The following is a 21,980-nucleotide window of genomic DNA, read 5'->3' as shown; positions in this document are numbered from 1 at the left end:
AGATGATGGGGGCGCTGTTGAGCGATCAATGGAGTAAGACGGAGTTTTTTGGAGCACCACGGGGCAACTATTTAAAAGTCGTTTTTTCTTAGTTGGACTTTTCCACAATCTACGTAAATATCTCGTAAAAGCTTGACAAGCCTGCAAATGCTAAAAAATGGCTGGAAAATCATTGAAAGGGCGGCAAACAACACTGCAGGCCGCGAGGCCTACAACTCCGATCCCAGCTTCGGTCTCGAGTGAAGGGGCACTAGGGGAAGATGGAGACCAGAAGGTGACAGCGCATTTGAGGGACATTGGATCTCTTAAAAACGAACTACTTGGCTTCACTACGCAAAGAGCTTATAGAAGCTCTGAAGACTGAAGTCCAGACCATCCTGGAGGGCGAGATGTCTGCTATCAGATCTGACATAACTGCAGCGAGGTCGGAGCTAAGAGAATACAGGGCAGCAATTTCAACTGATCTGTCCACACTGAGCACTACGGTTAAAAATGTGGAAGAATGCCTGTCTACATGCACGGATGACATTGTGCACCTCCAGAGCCAAGTGAAACGTCTCACTACTATAGCTGACAACCTACAGGACAAGTGTGACGACTTAGAAGCAAGGTCACGAAGGAACAATGTTAGAATAACGGGTGTACCTGAAGCTCAGGGCTGTTCCGCATCCTCAGTTGCAGCACTACTCCAACAAGCCTTCAACCTGAAAGACGCGACATTACTGGACAGGGCGCACCGCTCGCTGTTTCCAGTGCCAAAGGAGGGGAATCCACCGCGAGTGATCATAGCTCGCTTCCACTACTACCAAGATTGCACAAACCTTCTTCGCCTCGCCCGGGAGAAACAAAGGATCAAGATTAACGAAGCGGTTATTTCAGTCTTTCCAGATTACACGGCTAAAGTAGCCAAGGCCCGTGCTGCGTTCAACGACATCTCAAAGCGGCTGCGAGAGATCGAGGGGCTCTGCTTCGGCATCATCTACCCAGCTCGACTGAGAATCACCTATCAAAATATGCAAAAAATGTTCACCACCCCTATTGAGGCTCAACAATTCATCTCTCAGATAAATGCAGGTTAAAGGATAAATGATAAGAGATTCACCGATTTACGGCTGCCGGCCAAAGTGGGGACTAACACTATCTTTCACAGACTGTAAGTAAAAAATATAACCCCTCTGTTCCCTATTGTTCTCTTATCATTGGTTCTACCTTACTGCATCTTTGACTTAATATTGGACAATGGACACTAAAATATCACAAATTTATGTTTAACTCATTACACCCAATCATACTGAAACAATGTTGATATACGGTTAAAAAGGTGCCGAAAAGAAGTTGAGATTATTTGTTTATGTAACTAGCTGTTAAGGGGTGATATGTTCCCGGCTGGCTGCTGTACCGGATTTATTCTTCTCCGTCCTACCGTTTGCTGCTCCGTGGTGTGCCGCAGGTACAAAGTCGCACACAACCCTGTACACACTAGTGTTGTTTGTTCTTAGGTGAACCTATTGGTGCGATCTCCCTTTGTTTAGTTTTTGGTCTTTTTTGCGGGGGGTATCTGCACACTGTTAGGTCATTGTTTCTGTTTTTTTTTTTGTTTTTCCTCACCTGTCTTCCCCTCCCTCCCCTCCCTCCCCCGCCTTCATGATGCCAGTTCTCATCAAGGCAGCTTAACTCATGTCAAGCCCTAACACTACTTCGCTTGGTAAAACACGGTTTATTAGCTGGAATGTCAAAGGATTACATCATCCTATTAAACGGAGCAAAGTTTTTACGCATTTGAAACTGTTAGGGGCGGACATCATATTCTTACAGGAGACCCATCTTAAATTAAATGAGCACTCAAAGCTTAGAAAAGGCTGGAGAGACCTGATCTACCATTCGAATTATGGAGACAGATCTAGGGGGGCAGCCATACTGATAAGAAGAGGAGTACCATTCGCCCCAACCAAGATCATTTGTGACTCCAAAGGCAGATATGTCATCGTAGTGGGAAAACTACTTGGTACAGCTGTTGTACTGATCAATATCTATGCTCCGAACTGGGATGATCCACAGTTTTTTCCCAGTGTATTTACTAATATTCCTGATCCTAATTTGTATCATATAATTATTGGAGGAGATTTCAATTTAGTGCTGAACCCAGCCTTGGACAGGTCAAACCCTAAAACAACCTGCAATTTGTCAAAATCTACATCAGCAGTTTTATCTTTTATCGACTCCTATAAACTGTCTGACCCCTGGAGAAATACCAATCCTACCACAAGGCAGTACTCTTACTTCTCGCCCATACACCATTCATACTCAAGGATAGATTTTTTCCTAATTGACAGCCGAATTCTTTCTTTTGCCACCCAATCTCAGTATCATAGTATTGTGATCTCAGATCACTGCCCCGTTCAGTTAGACATATGTCTCCCAGGTGATAGGACGCCTCGTCAAATGTGGCGTTTGGACCCATTATTACTATCCAGTACCTCATTTAAAAAATTTTTAACAGCTGAAATTGATCTTTTTATGGAAATCAACGTTACGCCAGGCATGTCATACATTACTATCTGGGAAACTCTGAAAGCTTATCTCATAGGGCAAATAATTTCATATGCAGCTCATGAAAAACAAAAACGTAGTCGTCATCTTACTGAGCTGGCAGACCAGATTCAAAACTTGACGATCAGTACTCTATCTCACCTAATCCAAATTTATGCAAAAACCGTCTGTTGTTAGAAGCAGAATATAATAATCTCTCGACTGAACAAACCGAACGACTTTTACTCAAAACGAAACAAATCTACTTTGAACACAGTGATAAAATAGGCAGATTATTATCACACCAAGTTAGGCAAATCGCAGCCAGCAATACCATTACAGAAATTCGTACTACCTTAGAACAGCTGTCCTCTGACCCTGTAATCATAAATGAACAATTTAGAGTTTTTTACACTAATCTATACAAATCAGAGGGCCCAGCTAATCTTTCAGAGTTCGAATCTTTTTTTGAACAGTTAAACATACCTAAAGTGAACCCAACGGACCAAGCTTACTTAGATACCAAAATATCAAATGAAGAAATAATACAAGCTATTAATATGATGCAAAATGGAAAGTCACCTGGTCCCGATGGACTACCTGTAGAATTCTATAAGACATTCTCCTCCAAACTCACTCCTATCCTTGAAAAACTGTTTGAAGAAATCCTTAAAGAAAAGAAACTACCCCACTCTATGACCCAAGCAGTTATCACAGTACTACATAAAAAGGGCAAAGATCCCTGTGATTGCGGTTCTTATAGACCAATTAGCATACTAGACTGTGACTACAAAATACTTACAAAAGTACTGTCCAGACTTCTCTAAAAGTACTCTTTTCCCCATCAATAACTTAGCATTGTCAACGGATTTTAGCTCCTTCCCCTTTACTCAGACGGAAGAACTGACCTACCTAGGAGTTAAAATTACACGTTCCTACACAGATCTTTATAAGCACAACTTTAAAACTGTACTGGATAAAACAAAACAGGATCTGAATAGATGGTCACTTTTGCCCATCTCCCTGGTTGGAAAGGTAAATACAATTAAAACGACAGTATTGCCTCGTTTTCTGTATTTTTTCCAAATGATCCCTTACTTTCTACCTAGGTCTGTATTCAGTGAAATCGACAAACTAATTTCCTCATACATATGGAACAAATCTGTCCCACGAATGAAAAAGAGGTTTCTGGAGGAGCCAAGAGCAACAGGAGGCTTAGGCCTGCCTAGTTTCATTTATTACTATTGGGCTGCAAACATCAGTAAAACCATGTTTTCGACAACCCTTTGGAAGACTAACCAAGGCCCCCTATGGGCTAGTATGGAAGTTGACAGTGATCCAGCGATCCCCCTCATATCATTACTGAGTTCATCAATACCTGCAGGCCAACACCCCCCAATATTCAACCCTGTTGTACGACACACTCTGAAAATATGGTACCAGTTTAGGAGGCACTTTCATCTAAAACAGCTAAGCCTGTTTTCACCCCTAGCAAATAACCATCTTTTCCAGCCTTCCAAAAATGATGTAGCATTCCAACACTGGCATAAAAAAGGTGTGGTCTTTCTTAAAGATTTGTTTGACAAGGATGCACTCATACCCTTTGATAAGTTGCAGAAATGCTATGGTATCCCAAAATCTCACTTTTTTAGATTCTACAACGCAGAAGTTTTGTCAGTAAGCATTTCTCCCCCCCCCCCCCCCCACCCCCCCCCCATAAAAAATGCAGTGGATGAGATACTTGCATTAAACCCCCATGCAAAGAAAAACATTGCAAAAATATATGCTATAACTCAGAGTATCAACCCATCACATTGGGAGAACACAAGATTAGCCTGGGAACGAGATCTGGATGAGAGCCTACCGAAAGATTACTGGCAACGCTGTTTAGAAAGTATTCACACTTCCTCCATCTGCATTAGACAGTGCCTAATACAGTTCAAGGTTCTGCACCGTCTGCACTATTCTAATGATAAACTCTCTAGGATATACTCCAACGTGAACCCGGCGTGTCCAAGATGCCATGCGGACCGAGCTACCTTAGGCCATATGTTTTGGAACTGTCAACTATTAAATAGTTTCTGGGCAGGAATCTTCAGGGTTATTTCTCACATGTGCGGGAGAACGCTAACACCTTCTCCCCATGTGGGGGTGTTTGGGATTTTCCCCTCAGGAATTAGAGTCCCTAAAACACAAACTAAAGCAATAGCTTTTGCCTCTTTAATGGCTCGCAGACTCATTCTTCTCCAGTGGAAGTCCAATAAACCCCCTACTTTTGAAAGTTGGATTAAAGAGATGCTATCCATGCTGCAGCTAGAAAAAATTAGGTACAGCAAAATGGGATGCCACGAAAAATTCACAGAGACCTGGTCTTCGTTTACTGAGTTTGTAAAAAATACAAACATTTCATAAAGCTACAGAAACTTTTCTAAGATAATTTAGTAGTCTCGACTAATTTAGTGGTTGCCCATACCTATGCATGCACTATGGAGGTTCCTGCCCCTTCCCCTCTCCACCCTCCCCACCCTCTCCACCCCCCCCCCCTTTTTTTTTTCTTTCTTCTTCTCTCTTTAATTACAGCTACATATATACACACATTTACATATCTCACTAACTTTCTGTTTCTTCTGGCTTCTTCCTTTCTACTTGGGTTTCATTCTCTCTGAGAGTTTGAATATGGGGTTGCTCTGTTCAAGTTCTGCAAATATGCTGATTGTATTCATTACTTTTCTGTATGTTAAATTGAAATTATACAAATAAAGTTATTAAAAAAAAATCCACAGATGATACTTCTGGTTTATCACCTGGTCAACAGATGATCGTTTGACACCGATAACACTGCCCTCCATTTCAAAAAGCGCACGTTCAATATCTTTGACCTCTCTTAACTCGTGGAGATAAGCCTCCGTTGCACCCATAAGCCTGTGTGTGTCCGGGGTGAAACCTTCCAAACGGAGAATTTGCATCAATATAGGGATAAAATGTCCATTCCAAAATCTTTTCGATAGGTGATCATAACACTTGAAAAAGTAGTGCCTCTCTAAAGGAGCCCCACAGGTGTGTCTTCTTTGTGAGGGGTGTGAGGCTTCACAACCTGCAGAAATCTCTCTTCTGTGTTTTTGAATAAGCATGTTTAGAACGGACTTGACGGTAAGTTTCACAAAGTCTAGCACGACCGCGTGTAGCTGACACGTCTCCACAGGGAAGTTACGCACTTCCACCAGATCGTACTCCTGTGACACTGTGAAATCCTCACTTTGCAAACACTGCAGGGACAAGCATATAACCGACTTTGGAACTCATGACCTCGTCCTACTGGTCATATGTAGGTACTGCAGCTTTTAGTTCACACAAAGTACAGGTGTATTCTGAATTAGTCACGGTGACCGTAGGCCATTAGCGGCTACAGCCATCTCGGTCACGGTGTTCCATTACTAGCTAGCCTCCATACCTGACAACGTGCGTAATTCACATCTCAAATTAATAATATTGATGAGAGAGCAGCAAACCATAACCGATAACATTGTAACTAAACACATAAACACCGAAATGAGAACTCCCATGATCCTTTGCTCTGACGAGCCCTATCCTTGACTGACGCTAGCCCTGTGTGCACTATGCAGACTACAATACAGAAAAAACAAAGTTTACACATGAAAAAAACGTGCTAGTCTGTATGATCTGATTTATCAACACCCTAAACCTTTTGCATGATGCAGACACAGGGACTGTTAGCATTGTTATTTTATAAAAGGTTATTTAGGAGTGTGAGGTTTTTTGTAAGTTGAATTAAACATGTTAGCCGAATTGATGTGTTTTAACAACACCCTGTAATAAACTTTTATTCTGCTGTAGTCTATTGAGTTGATTCTGATGAAGACAAACTGTGCAGAGATGCTTCATTAACAAGCTAAGATCCTCTGTTAATGATGATGAAAAGGAATAGAAACATGGTTAATGGGTAAGTCGGTGCATCGTTTTGACTTACACAAAAATAGGATTATACACGTCAGTGAGACATTATTTCCTCCTGTGTGATATTCTGTTGTGACTTTGAATCGTGCTTTGGGTAAGCTGTGTGGAAGGGTCAGAAAAAGGATGAGATTCTGCAGCTATAATGATTTCACCAAACTGTCAGGTTTTATCAAGCTCAGTGAAACAGCATCGGTGCTGAAACAGAAACTAGCACTACACATTTAATTTCTGCTTAAAACTGACAGACTCATAAATAGATGAATATGGGTGTAAAACAGACGTTTGAGTAGGTGTACATCCTGTGCTATGTTTGAGGTATCGGTGAAACATATAATAAATCAACCAAAGATGGCTGCTGTTTGATACACTACATGTGTGCTTAAGGAGCCTAACAGCTATCATGAAGCATACATAATAAATGTTCATTGGCATAATGCAGAATCTGATATTTTTTAATACAATCGGGAGTTTGTTTTTTTTCTTCACAACAAATCTGTTTGCACAATCCACTAACGCCGCACACAAAAAGTTTGTGGCACACTCAAGTACAAGAAACACCAGAGATTTTGAGTTGATTTTAGAATTTCTGACATGCGCTCACTGATCATAGCCAGGCGCTGCAATTTTATTGACAAGAAACACAGGCGTGCTGCTCTGAAACAGCCGCTGTGACCCTAGGCCATTAACTGCTACAGCCATCTCAGTCACGGTGTTCCATTACTAGCTAGCCTCCGTACCTGGCAACGTGCGTAATTCACATCTCAAACTAATAATATCGATGAGAGAGCAGCAAAACATAACTGATAACATTGTAACTAAACACATAAACCCCGACATGAGAACTCCCATGATCCTTTGCGCCTTCATCTGAACAACAACAAAAATCACCGTGTCAGCTGATCACACGAACTACGATCCATGTTTTAACATTGAAAAAAAACATTGTACCGCTCCTTATTGTACGCTGTACATTTAAAAACCTACTTTAATTAAAAAACACGTTAGTAATCTGCCGCTAAACTGCCACGTATAAGGCTTTGAGTGGGAGGGGTTGATTGTTAGATCACGCACGTACACACACGCACGCGCACACACCCTCTCATGCACGCGCGTTGCTTTTTTCACACCTAGGTGTGAAAGCCGCCTCCCTATTACTACTACTGGTTTCTTTAACCTGCAGCAGTTTAACAATGTTTAACCTGTCGTTGTGTCTCCTGTGGTTTCTGTAAATGTGTCTGAACTTTACCTCAGAGTCACTCATGGAGTCTCTGTGTGTGTCCTCAGTTTCCCAGCATGCCTCAGCTGTGGAGCTGTATGAGGGGGACTCCTTCATCCTGCCCTGTGAATTTCACACTTTTGACCTGAGAGACCCCTCAGTGTTGTGGAGCCGCTCTGACCTCAGTCCTCCAACCGTCCACCAGCGTCAGCTCCAAGGAGACGAACTGAAAGAGCAGAACCAGCGTTACAGCGGCCGAACATCCATGAAGACTGACGCTCTGGAGACTGGAGACCTCAGCCTGAAGCTGACCGACCTCCAACTGTCTGACAGCGCCACCTACACCTGCTCTGTTAGAGAATATGGACGTGAACTGAGTCAGAGTGATGTACAGCTGCAGGTCAAAGGTCAGCAACAAACACCTGCTGTAGATCCATCTCACATCACTCAGATGAAACTTTATTTTTTTACTGCTGAATAAAAATGTTGACTCACAACATGTTAGCTTGAAGTATGTTCAGTAAATTATTTGATTTCTTTCACTCAGAGGTCAAAGGTCATGTTGTTCTTTGTGTTTCTCCACAGAACGGTTTCCATCCTGGGCCAAAGCTCTCCTGGTTCTCCTGGTTCTTCTGGTGGTTTCTGGAGGTCTTTTATTTCATTTCCGGCAGCACTTCATGTCAGGTGAGTCTCTCCTACTACATTACCCATAATGCCGATGGTTAGCAGGTGTCCTCTGGGGCTCCTTGACTGTCTCCATAAGATGATCAGTAGTAACCTTCACTACAGCTCATGTTCTTTGGTGTCCTCTCAGGTTACAAGGTGGAGGTGGATTCAGGGGTGGAGTCTGTCCATCTGCCCTGTAAAACTATAGTTCACCTGCCCAAAGGCACTAAGGTGGAGTGGAAGGACGGAGACAGCAGGAAGGTCCACGTGTATCAGAGCAGCTCTGAGCAGCCTGAAGAACAGCACGACTTTTACAGAGGACGAACAAAGATGGAGAGAAACCTGCTGAAACCTGGAGACCTCAGTCTGACCCTGAAACACCCCACAGACACACACACCTACACCTGCACCGCCTACAACAAGAGGGGAGACATCCTGATGGAGAAACAAGTGCAGCTGACAGTCAGAGGTCAGTGCTGTAGATACAGGTCAAAGGTCAGAGGTCATCCTGTTAGAATGTCTGATGTTTGTGGCTGTTTGGGTTTTTCTTTGATTTGGACCCAAATGTAAAAGCTTCAGCAGATGAACTGTAGGACCAAAGTTCATGTGCCAAAGGTCATCTGAAAGGTCACATCTTCTAGTTCCTGGACATGTGTTTGTTAGCATGTGGCTAACACACAGGCTAAGCTAAGTCAGGTCCAATCTGAGTAAAAGCCTTTCTTGGTCCTCATCTCTGATCAGTCATATCTGAGTCCCAGTAACTAGAAGATGATTTCTAGCAGAGCTGTGAACATCTCCACATCCTTTCTCCATGAGATCCTCCAAAGCTGTGTGAAGGTTCAGAGCTCTGCAGCTAACAGAGACTTTCAGTTTGCTGCTGTCTTCCTCTGACAGCTCCATCCTCAGGGACCGTTAGTTCTCTGTGTCACTTTCTTCCTCTGGTTCAGGCTGATGGTCTCATCTTTGTCTCTGCTTTAGTGTCTTCAGTGCTGCCTCTGTGCTGTCAGCAGCCTCTCTCTTTCTGTCTGAGCTTTTTAACTGAAGCCTTTGAGCATGGAGAGAAATCAGTCAGATTCATGGCTGCATCACAGGGTCAGATGGAGTTTGCTGTATCTTTGATGGGTGTGTTCTTGAAGAAAAAACCTCGCTGACAGAGTCTTGATGCACATACAGAGTTTACTGCAAACAACAGAACAGCTGCTTCTTCCATAGCTGCCTGGGAGAGGGAATTCAGTCGCCCTAACTCAGTTCACAAAGAGGTCACAAAGGTTATATAGTGTTGGTCAAACCCCCACATTCCTAACTTTGCCATATATGGCTCTAAGAAACAGCTTCAACCCAGATGCATAACCTATAGCTGGACATATGGTCAGCTCCTTATATGTAGTGTTGTAGTCAAGACCACCTAACCCGAGACCGAGACAAGACCAAGACTTTTAGGGTCCGAGACCAGTCGAGACCGAGACCGAGGGGGGGCAAGACCGAGACAAGACCAAGACCAGTGCCTGACACTACATGACACAATAAAATGTGAAACATGATCAAAATCACTTCTCAAATTGATCTGAAAGATCCGCATTCCCATAAAATTACCCTGATATTAAAAACTCACAGCTCAAATAAATATAACCATCTTTATTTAATACTCCTGCGTGACTTCCATCATTTATCACAGAATGTAAAACAATTATTCATAGTTCATCACAATAGTCTTAACTTTTCTCTGCCTTTCATAAACTATGCATAAAGTTGTGTTGTTTTTAAACCAACAACCTTTGTAAAAATGGGTGCTTTTTCAAAACCACATAGCTAAATGTGTAAAACTGAAAAAATGGCAAACACTCATCAACAGTAAGAACTAAAGCCTTTAATCTTATACAGATTAAAGCTGCAGGATGTAACTTTTATAAAAAATCTGGTTTTTACATATTTGTTAAAACTGTCACCATGTCAGACAGTATGAGACCGATAATCTGCGAAAAAAATGGAGCTCCTCCACCTCCTCCCTGAACCGCTCCCAGTCAAAAACAACCAGTCAGAGCCAGGAGGAGGGTCTTAGCACTGTCAATTACTCCTGGTGTATGCTGCTCAATGTAGGTGTGTGCAACACTTCAAGATTTGGTATCGATCCTATGCCACAGGGCCATTATCACCGATACTGATACCAATACTTTTTAATAATTATGAAGAATTTCCATGAAGTTTAACTGGTTTGAGATTTTTTTCCTTTGGATCATTAATTAGTTAAAACCCAGAATAGAATTGGGCAAAGTTTATATGTAAGTAGAAAATACTTTATCAAAATAAAAGTTATTGTTCTGAAACAATAGAACAAAACAATTTTCCCCATACATTGATGTCTGGATTTTTTTTTTCATAAATTAAGTGTACAAAATCATCACTCAAGAACAAATGCAAACTTTTTTCCAGGTAGATTTTTCAGAAAGTATAATAAAAAAATTTAATAAAAAATGTTCCTTCATTCACTAATTTTCTACAAATTTACATTTAAATTTGATTTAAATGTTTCATAGCAAAATCCTTTTTTTTCCCAAATAAAATATGTTATGCATCACATGACAGTATAACAAAACACTGTGGGGAGGGGAGGAGCAAAGTGCTCTGTGCTGTGACAGGAGCGACACTTAGACAGTCAGCTCGTATCTTTAATGAAACCTCAGCACTGCATACAGGAGAGAAACTCAAGCCAAAGTATCGATCTCATTACACTGATATTGATCAATACCAATACAACGTTGGCATCCATATTATCGATATTAGGATCAATCTGCCCACCACTAGCTCAATGTACTAATGGCGGAGAAATAACTTACTTACTTCTCTGCTGTTACCATTGGTGGTGGCCATGGTAACTTCCGGGTTCTAGCAAGAAATATTTCTCACCCCAGCACTAATGCTAATGCTAATTAGTAAGCTAATACTAACCACTAAATGCCGCTCCCACTTGTTAATTGAGTGATGGGGCCTAAGACATAACCAGAAAGCAGTAATCAGTTTTTTTGGACGTGTAGTTACATTTCTCGAGGTGCATGTCAGGTTTGCTTCAGAGAGGATTTTCAGTTATACACAAAGGATCAATGCAGAACTCTAAATCAGGCCTTATTAGATTGATAGAATGATCATTTTTGCATATAATCCAGAAAAGTTACATTTATACATCAAGCATTTAATGTGTCCCAGAGTGCCGTTTCCTTCCACTGTGTTTGCAGAAATCACATAAAAAAATACACAACAAAAACATAATCCAGATTCCTCGGCTGCTAATAGCATTTCCTACATTTGAATATCAGCCACCATATTGTGAGCATAAACTATCACGTTTTTAATGCAACAATAGGAAGTGACATCATCTTGCTGGGAACTGTAGTATTTTATTCTTGAAGGCCTCTCATAGCTCTACTGGTGCTGAAAACTAATGTTTGACTATGGCTTTCTGAATACAAGTAGGGCTGCAACTATCAATTATTTTAGTAAACAAGTATTCAGTTGATTACTCCGTCAGTTAATCAAGTAATTGGATAAGAAATAATTTTTCATTTTAACAATTCATCAGCTTATTTTAACTTCCGTACTGCAGATGTTTCTCTGTGTGAAACAAACAGGGTGGATGGAGCAGCTACAAAGTTCTCTGTTCTTCATGTTGCTGATCAGGTGGTTGATAAAAACATTTTGACGGAGCCCCTCTGTACTGAAGGTGGTGGGGGGGGCACCGAACGATTGCTAGTGCTAATGGCAGCCCCCCCTTTCCCCAGTACACTGTGGTTATAGATCTGTTCTGGTGGCTACAGCTGACGTAAAGAAAAAAATAACAGCTGACATCCTCTGCACAACACGCGCGCACATTCAAACATGCGCACTCACAGCACAGAGAAGTGGGGGCGTGAAAAAACATCTCAGCGATCCACTCGTGTTAAAGGGTCGTTTTTGTTTTTTTGGAAATGCTCCGCTTACACGGAGACACCTGAGCTGCAGAGCTGAAACCAAACATCAAAGCAACAAATTTGTGTCGAGGATTTTTAATAATCGAATTGCGTTATTCCAAGAATCGTTGCAGCCCTAAAACTTGCATTAAATTTTTAGTTTGTGTATCAAAATACATGAAGGTTGGTATTTACCTTTCATGCTGGGATTTTTTTGTTGAATCGGAAGCCTGAAATTTTCCTTTGATCTTCATTTTCCCTCTTACTTCTCTTCGTGTTCATGCCGGTTGTTATTTCGATTTATGCAGCACACGCGTGACCATAGTGAGATCAAACGTACACACTGTGAATGAAACTGTCCGTGCTCTGTGGTAGATTGCAAACTGCGGTGAAATGATACAGGCGTAAGCAGCGATAATAGCAGCGACCTAGCCGGGGCGGAGTCTGTGAGGTGCGCTCCTTTGAGAGGCAGAGGAGCGCAATCTTTGTTGGATTTGAATCAGTACGTTTTGCATCCAATAAAAGCAAAGATGTTAACAAATAAATTGGACAGTATTCTGGCAATTTAGTGATATTTCCACAGCTGTGGTCTTGACTGGTCTTGAAATAAAATCCCGAGTCCGCAAGGTCCGAGTCCATGACAAGACCGAGACCAATTGGGGTCGAGTCCATGACAAGACCGAGACCATCAAACCGCGGTCTCGAGACCGGTCTCGAGACCAAGACCAATCTCGAGTACTACAACACTACTTATATGGAAAGCAAGAGAGCCCAAAGGGGCCCTTTGTGCTGTCCTTTGTGCTGATATCAAACCTTTACCTTCATCCCAAGTTACCCTCTAAACTCTATACAGGCCTTAAGGAAGAAAGCATACACACATATATAGAGTTTAACACAGCAGTACAGACACCACAAGTTCTCCATCAGCTGGATTATATCTATAGCAGCAAACAGCAGCTGATCAACATCTTTGTCTCTGTTAATAAAGTTGGAGCACTTCAAATAATCTGCTGCTATGCACTGAGAGCAGCGTGTACAGTTTACTAGCTAACCCCACAGACTGGCAGACTGTACGTGGGTTTTTATTGGCTGTTAGTGAGCCAATCAACAACATTCAGACCAATCAGGAGCCTGTGGGGGCGGGATGTGGAGGTGAGCTTGTACAGCACAAACTCAAAGTCTGCGCGCCCACCACTTATACTACAAATCCCACAATGCACTGCAACAACTGCCACAAGCCCTGCGCACTAAAACGTGTTCCCTATGACACATTGATCGATGATCAGCGGATAAAAACAGCAGTCAGCACTTTTTACAGAGACATTTAAGCTCCTGACCCCCAAAAGTGGAAAACAGGGATTTTCCAAACAGGCGAGGACCTGATCGCTGACATCGGAGGTACTCAGTGTTTCTCTGATCCTCGCCTGCGATGTGCGGGGAAAAGAGCGGATTGGTGGGACGGATGGAGAAGGTGCAGAGGGACACCTGGACAGGTGAGCTGACGGTGCATCGTCACACAGCAGGAAACGCTGCAGCAAAGTCCTGAAGACACAACGCGTCATAATCACCGTAACACAGACAGAACTTTATAAGAGGCAAAGGTTGAAATCAGCACAGTTTCAGTCTTTCTGGAGGAAACAGCTTCTGAACGTGGTGATCACACAGGTGAGACGAGCTACCTGAGGAACTCTGTCAGCTCATGGAAGGAGAGGAAAACACTGAGCAGGGCTCCGGGACAGACCGGAGTCACACCATCCGCGCCTGAAACAAATGTGCGCATCTACATCAGTATATGTGGTTCAACCCATGGTGCCTTTAGGTGCACCTCGTAAATTTAGTTATCTATACTTTATAGTTTAGTGCCCCTTTTTAAAAGTTTGCACATTCTGTACAAACTAAAGTGATACACAATACAATCAACACTAATACAGGCATATTTACATATCTCCAAGAATATCATAACCAGGTTGTTAGAAGCATATTGATCCATGTTCCTGCTCACAGTTCATTTGTGAAAAGACCAGCTTCAAATGGTTAATGCAACATTTGGCTAATATTAGATAATCAGTAGATAAGTCAAGTGCATTATGATACCATCCATCCATCCATCCATTTTCTTCTTTTTCATCTTTTCTTCTGGCGCCGCACGAGCAGGCAGCCAGTTTCAGCAGCTCTGCACCAATTCTGTGTTTTTTCTCATTTTGTTGTAGTGTTAGATGTGTTTTTGTGTTTCGGTATCCTTATACCCTTAGTTCACACAATGGAGCTGACTTTTTTCTGGAAAACTTTGTTTTTATGTACCCTTTTTACGTTGTTTATGTTGGGAGACTGCGAGAGTGACCACGCTCCTATTGTTTACTGTCGGGATCAGCTGATTTCCATCGGGAGCTCCGCTGTGCCTCCTCCTGCAGAACGATTCGATATTCCCCGCGAGCTGAGAATAGAATAGAATAGAATGCCTTTATTGTCATTATACAGGATGTACAATGAAGGAGAAGAGACGCGGGAGACGTGCGGGTATCGGACGTCGCAGTTAGGGGAGAAGGTACAGGCCCGTCATCCCGTCCATCATCATTGGAAACGTGAGATCTCTTCCCAACAAAGTGGACGAGCTGGCAGCGCTAACGTGACATCAAAGGAGCTACCGGGAGAGCAGCCTCATGTGCCTGACGGAGACTGTTAAAGAACTGGTTCAAGTTGTTCACCAGTTCTTTAACAGGTTTGACCAGTCACCCACCCCTCCCCCAGCCCAGTCCCCCCTGCTGTCAGCACCTCCATCTTTAATGTCTGCCAACCTTTCTTCTCAGGACCTCACACCTCTCAGCTCTCAGCCATCACCCACCCCCTTCTCTACAGAGGACTCCATCCCACCGCCCCCCTCCCCCACCTCCATCTTGTCCCTTTCAACTCATTATGTGAGGAATGAGCTTCGCAAGATCAAGGTGCGAAAGGCTGCTGGTCCAGACGGCATCAGCTCCAGGCTCCTGAGGTGCTGCGCAGATCAGCTGTGTGGCATTATGGAATACATGTTCAACCTGAGCCTGAAGCTGGGGAAAGTGCCACAACTGTGGAAGACCTCCTGTGTGGTACTGGTACCAAAGAACAAGCATCCAAAGGATCTTAGCAGCTACAGGCCGGTAGCCCTGACGTCACATCTAATGAAGACCCTCGAGAGGCTGGTCCTCAACCATCTTCGCCTCATGGTGACATCTTCATTGGATCCGCTACAGTTCGCCTACCGGCCTGGCATTGGGGTGGATGACGCCATCATCTACCTCCTGCACCGAACTCTGACCCACCTGGAGAAACCTGGAAGCACTGTGAGGATCATGTTCTTTGATTTCTCCAGTGCTTTCAACACCATCCAGCCAGGACTTCTGAGAGACAAGCTGGAACTGTCAGGAGTGGACAACCACATCTCCGAGTGGATACTGGACTACCTCACTGACCGCCCACAGTACGTGAGGACACAGGGCTGTGTCTCTGACAGGCTGGTCTGCAGTACGGGGGCCCCACAGGGAACTGTGCTGGCACCGTTCCTCTTCACCCTCTACACTGCAGACTTCACCATCAACTCCCCACGCTGCCATCTGCAGAAGTTCTCTGACGACTCTGCCACAGTTGGCCTCATCACAGGTGAGGATGACTCAGAGTACAGACAGAGGACTCAGGACTTTGTGGACTGGTGCCAGCGGAACCACCTCCAGATCAACGCCGCTAAAACCAAGGAGCTGGTGGTGGATTTCCGCAAGCGCAGACCCACCATACTGACACCGGTGAACATCCAGGGAGTGGACATTGAGATAGTGGACTCTTATAAGTACCTGGGTGTTCACCTGAACAATAAACTGGACTGGACTCATAACACTGATGCGCTCTACAGGAAGGGTCAGAGCAGACTCTACCTGCTGAGAAGGCTGAGGTCTTTTGGAGTGCAGGGGACACTCCTGAAGACCTTCTATGACTCTGTGGTAGCATCAGCCATCTTCTATGCAGCAGTATGTTGGAGCAGCAGCTTGTCTACAGCTGAGAGGAAGTGGTTAGACAAACTCATCAGGAAGGCCAGCTCTGTTCTAGGATGTCCTCTCAACCCAGTGCAGGTGGTGGGAGACAGAAGGACTCTGACCAAAATAACATCACTGATGGACAAGGTCTCCCATCCCATGCATGAAGCTGTTGCTGAGCTGGAGAGCTCCTTCAGTGACAGACTGCTGCATCCTAAATGCACAAAGGAGCGTTATCGTAGATCCTTCCTCCCAGCAGCTGTAAGACTGTATAACCATCACTGCACCCAACAAAAACAAGAATAGAACCAATAGTATGTATATATTGTATAGTAATGCATAGTATATTGTCATTTCCTGTAGTTATAATCCTTGACAGTATATATTATTTTATTTTATTATTATTATTATTCTGACATTTTTGCTGCTGTTACACCTAAATTTCCCCTTTGCGGGACAATAAAGGCTGTTCCTTCCTTCCTTCCTTATCCGGAGCCGGGTCGCGGGGGCAGGAGCCTAAGCAGAGAAGCCCAGGCTTCCCTCTCCCCAGCCACCTCCTCTAGCTCATCCACGGGGACCCCAAGACGTTCCCAGGCCAGCCGAGAGATATAAGTGTCCTGGGTCTGCCCCGGGGCCTCCTCCCGGTGGGACATGCCCGAAACACCTCACCCAAGAGGCGGCCAGGAGGCATCCTAATCAGATACCCGAGCCACCTCAACTGGCTCGTTCCTGAGCCGGAGAGTGCACTCCACCCTTTTCCGGCTGAGGACCATGGCCTCAGACTTAGAGGTGCTGATTCTCGTGCCGGCCGCTTTACACTCGGCTGCGAACCGTTCCACTGCGAGCTGGAGGCCACCCCCTGATGAACAGGGGGACCGCATCATCTGCAAAGAGCAGAGATGAGACTCTGAGGCCACCAAGGAAGAAGCCTTCCGCCACCTGGCTACGCCTAGAAATTCTGTCCATAAAAATTATGAACAGAATCGGTGACACAAGGGCAGCCCTGATGGAGTCCAACACCCACAGGAAACGAATCCGACTTATTACCGGCTATATGGACCAAGCTCTCACTGCGGTTGTACAGAGACTGAATGGCCCGCAACAACGGGCCAGACACTCTATACTCCCGCAGGACCTCCCAAAGGATATCCCGAGGGACACGGTCAAATACCTTCTCCAAGTCCACAAAGCACATGTAGACTGGTTGAGCAAACTCCCAATGCACACTCAAATATCCTTGAGAGGATAACGAGCTGGTCCAGCGTTCCGCAACCAGGATGAAAACCGCATTGTTCCTCCTGGATCCGAGGTTCGACTAACAGACGGACCCTCCTTTCCAGCACCCTGGCATAGACCTTACCGGGAAGGCTGAGGAGTGTGATCCCTCGAAATTTGGAGCACACCCTCCGGTCTCCCTTCTTAAAGATGGGGACCACCACCCCGGTCTGCCAATCCAGTGGCACTGCCCCAGATCTCCACGCGATATTGCAGAGACATGTCAACCAAGACAGCCCTACAACATCCAGAGCCTTCAGGAACTCAGGGCGAATCTCATCCACCCCAGGGGCTCTGCCACCAAGGAGTTGTTTAACTGCCTCAGTGACCTCACCCCCAGTGATGGCCAGGTCATCTCCATCGTCCCCAGACTCTGCTTCTACTACAGAAGGCATGTCAGTGGGATTCAGGAGGTCCTCGAAGTATTCCTTCCACCATTCAACTATAGCCTCAGTTGAAGTCAGCTGCACCCCACCCGCACTATAAACCGTATGAGTGGAGCACTGCTTTCCTCTCCTGAGTCGCCTGACGGTTTGCCAGAATCGCTTCGATGCCGTCCGAAAGTCTTGTTCCATAGCCTCACCGAACTCCTCCCACACCAGAGTTTTTGCATCGGCCACTGCCCGAGCTGCGTTCCGCTTGGCCTGTCAATACCTGTCAGCTGCCTCCAGAGTCCCACAGGCTAACCAAGCCCGATAGGACTCTTTCTTCAGCTTGATGGCTCCCTTCACCTCCAGTGACCACCATCTGGTTCGGGGGTTATCACCACGACAGGCACCAACCACCTTGCAGCCACAGCTCTGAGCAGCAGCCTCAACAATGGAGGTGCGGAACATGGTCCATTCGGACTCAATGTCCTCAGCCTCCCTCGGAATGCTGTCGAAGTTCTCCTGGAGATGGGAGTTGAAGATCTCCCGGACTGGGGCTTCTGCCAGGTGTTCCCAGCACACCCTCACAATACGTTTAGGTGCACCAGGTCTGTCCAGCATCTTCCCCCGCCACCTGATCCAACTCGATTACACAATCGATCATCGACCTGCGACCTAGGGTGTCCTGGTGCCATGTGCACTTATGGACATCCTTTTGTTCGAACATGGTGTTTGTTATGGACAAACTGTGGTTTGCACAGAAGTCCAATAACAAAACACCATTCGGGTTCAGATCGGGCAGGCCGTTCCTCCCAATCACGCCCCTCCAGGTCTCACTGCCATTGCCCACGTGAGCGTTGAAGTCTCCCAGCAAGACTGTGGAGTCACCAGATGGAGCACTCTCCAGCACCCCGCCCAGCGACTCCAAAAAGGGTGGGTACTCTGAACTGTCATTCGGCACATAAGCGCAAAAAACAGTCAGGACCCGTTCCCCGGCCCGAAGGCACAGGGAAACAACCCTCTCGTCCACTGGTGAAAACTCCGACGTACAGGCAGCAAGCCGGGGGGATACAAGAATACCCACCCCAGCTCGCTGCCTCTCACCGAGGGCAACTCCAGACTGGAACAGAGTCCAGCCCTTCTCCAGGAGACTGGTTCCAAAGCCCAGGCCATGCGTTCAGGTGAGCCCAACTATATCTAGCTGGTATCTCTCAACCTCACGCACTAGCTCAGGCTCCTTCCCTACCAGAGAGGTGACATTCCATGTCCCAATAGCCAGTCTCGATAGCCGGGGATCAGTCCGCCAGGGCCTCCGCCCTCGGCCACCGCCCGACACACACTGCACCCGACCCCTACGGCACCTCGTGCGGGTGGTGGGCCTACAGGAGGGCGGGCCCATGTAACCTCTTCGGGCCGAGCACCACGGGCTAATGCCTGGCCACCAGATGCTCTCCCTCGAGCTCCCCCCCAAGGCCTGGCTGCAGGGTGGGGCCCCAGTAACCCTATCCCAGTCAGGGTAAACTGTTCCCTTGCTTTTATATCCATAGGGGTCTTCTGAACCACTCTTTGTCTGGACCCTCACCCAGGACCAATTTGCCATGGGAGACCCTACCAGGGAGGCAAGCCCCCGGGCAACATAGCTCCTGGGATCACTGGGACACACAAACCCCTCCATATCTGACTGCAGGTACTGAGATCTTTTCTCTGTAGGCCTCCTTCTGTTTTGGGTAAATGGTAGAAGGACGTGCTTTACCAAAAAGCTCCATTTTGGTCTCATCTGTCCACAGGACATTGTCCCAGGAGGATTTTGGCTTACTCACGTAGATTTTGGCAAACAGCAGTCCAGCTTTTTCATGTCTCTGTCAGCAGTGGGTCCTCCTGGGTCTCCTGCCACAGCGTTTCCTTTCATTCAAATGTTGATGGATAGTTGGTGCTGACACTGATGCAGCCTGAGGCTGCAGGACAGCTTTAAGTTCTTTAGAACTTGATTGGAGCTGCTTATCCACCATCAGGACTATCCTGCACTGCAACCTTTCATCAGTTTTCCTCTTCTGTCCACGTCCAGGGAGATCAGCTACAGAGCTGTGGGCTGTAAACTTCTAGATTATGTTGGACACTGTGGACAAAGGAACATCAAGATCTCTGCAGATGGACGTGGAACCTTCAGATTGTTGATATTTGTACACAATGTTGGTTCTCAGGTCCTCAGACAGGTCTCTTCTGCTCTTTCTGATCTCCATGTTTAGTGTGACACACACAGACACACAATGCAAACACTGAGTCAGCTTCTCTCCTTTTACCTGGTTTCAGGTGTGATTTTTATATTGCCCTCACCTGTTACTGTCACAGGTGACTTTAAACGAGCTTGAAACAAAGTTTTTTACCCACAATTTTCAAAAGGTGCCAAAAATTCTGTCCGACTCATTTTTGGAGTTTAGCCTGAAATTCTTTGGATTTTGGCTTTTTTCCTCTTTTTTTGTGTTTTTCCAAAACACACAAAGAAAATGAACATGTGCATAAAAACATGTGATTGCAATGATTTTCTGGGAGACGTCATTTTCTGGAAGATTTTCAGGGGTGCCAACATTTTCGGCCGTGACTGCGTGTGAACATCCGACTCCAGACGAGCGAGCGCCTCACCTGTGACACACCTGACCGCACGTCACGGCTCCGGGATGACAGGTGTCTGTGTGAGTGGGCGTAATGAAGCATCTTAATGTGTTAAAGGGACGGACCGTGTGATCACACACATGTATGACGCAGTGAAAGCTTTTCAGGTCAAGCTGCACCTGCGAGAGGCGCAGCTGCAAAAAGGGAATTTATGCCACTTTGCATGTTACCAATGAGAGCAGGTGTGCAGCGCTGTGTTTGCAGCTTTCTGCTGATAAACTGGACACACTGCAGTTTGTCTGACTGTGAAGCTAAGAAATCAGTTTTTACCTGAAAACAACTGCAAGTTTTCATCAGCTTGAAATAGTTTCATGTTTCCTGATGTTATTTTTGAACAAAAATATTCTCTTTATATTTGATTTATGTGCTGAGGAAAAAGCAGCTGTTTTCAGGCCATTCAAATTCATATTGCTGATTCAAATATTTTCAGTTTTAGATGTTCAATAAATGTTAATCCTGTTCGGTCTGTGACTTAGACGTGTTTGCAGTTTTAAAGGCTCATATTTGTGTCCAAAGCTCGTTGAAGCAGCTGAAACAGAGACTGCAGTCAGCTTAAAGATGTCTGTCTTTATTGGACAGTACAGTGAGAGAGAGACAGGAGAGCAGGGAGACAGGCTGAGGACATGCAGCAAAGGGCTGAAACTAAAGCCAGGCTGCTGCTGTTGGAGCTTCACTCTGCTACATGGGACACATGTTCTACAGGCTGAGCTACAAGAACCTTTGTGCTTGGAGATGAAGCTGCAGTAAAGGTGGAGGGAGGGTGGAGGTGTGGCCCCCACACCCGTTTGTTCTGCTTTGAGATGCTGCTGCTCCACTCTGACTTCCTGCTGCTCTGAATTTCCATGATTGCACCTTTCAGAGTTTCACCTGTGCTGAGCAGAGGTCTGAACTAGGAAGCAGATTAATGTGTTAGTGCTGAGCCTGGAGCCAGAGTGAGGACTGTGTCTCCTGATAGGTCAGAGCTGGATGCTCCTCTGAATGCTCGTCTTGTGTGCAAACAGAGCAGCATCAGCAGGTACAGGAGTCTGTGAGAGTGTCCATGGTAACAGCTTCCTCCTCCTGCCAGCATGTGTGATGTAGAGGAGTCAGAGTGCAGCGTGAAGAAGGTCTGAATCGCTCCTTCAGCACGTTAGCAAAGAAAGCCTCCATGATGGAGAGGAGACGTCAGCTCCTGCCACGGCCGCTTTCATCAAACAGGAAGTTGAACAGGTGGAGGCTCAGCAGCACTTTCACATTAACATCTGTGAGAAATCGCTTGGTTGGCTGAATGTCCAAAGTTGAAGCAGCTGTGTTTCTGATCCACCACCTTCATGTTTCCTTCATATTTGAACCCCCC

General features: G+C 45.3%; 1 protein-coding gene across 1 annotated transcript in view; it reads left to right on the top strand.

Annotated features, from left to right (window-relative positions):
* The window catches only part of LOC115777204 (uncharacterized), a 297,208-nt gene that overhangs the window by 12,918 nt on the left and 262,310 nt on the right, over positions 1-21,980 (top strand). The window contains exons 2-4 of the mRNA XM_030725038.1: positions 7,789-8,127; positions 8,306-8,404; positions 8,535-8,855. Coding sequence (XP_030580898.1) covers positions 7,789-8,127; positions 8,306-8,404; positions 8,535-8,855 — 759 coding nt within the window. The remainder of the gene's footprint in view (positions 1-7,788; positions 8,128-8,305; positions 8,405-8,534; positions 8,856-21,980) is intronic.

The sequence above is a fragment of the Archocentrus centrarchus genome, unplaced genomic scaffold, assembly GCF_007364275.1.
Source record: "Archocentrus centrarchus isolate MPI-CPG fArcCen1 unplaced genomic scaffold, fArcCen1 scaffold_45_ctg1, whole genome shotgun sequence".
NCBI lineage: Eukaryota > Metazoa > Chordata > Actinopteri > Cichliformes > Cichlidae > Archocentrus > Archocentrus centrarchus.
Note: the sequence above shows the minus strand (reverse complement) of the source record. Positions and strands in the feature narration are given on the sequence as shown.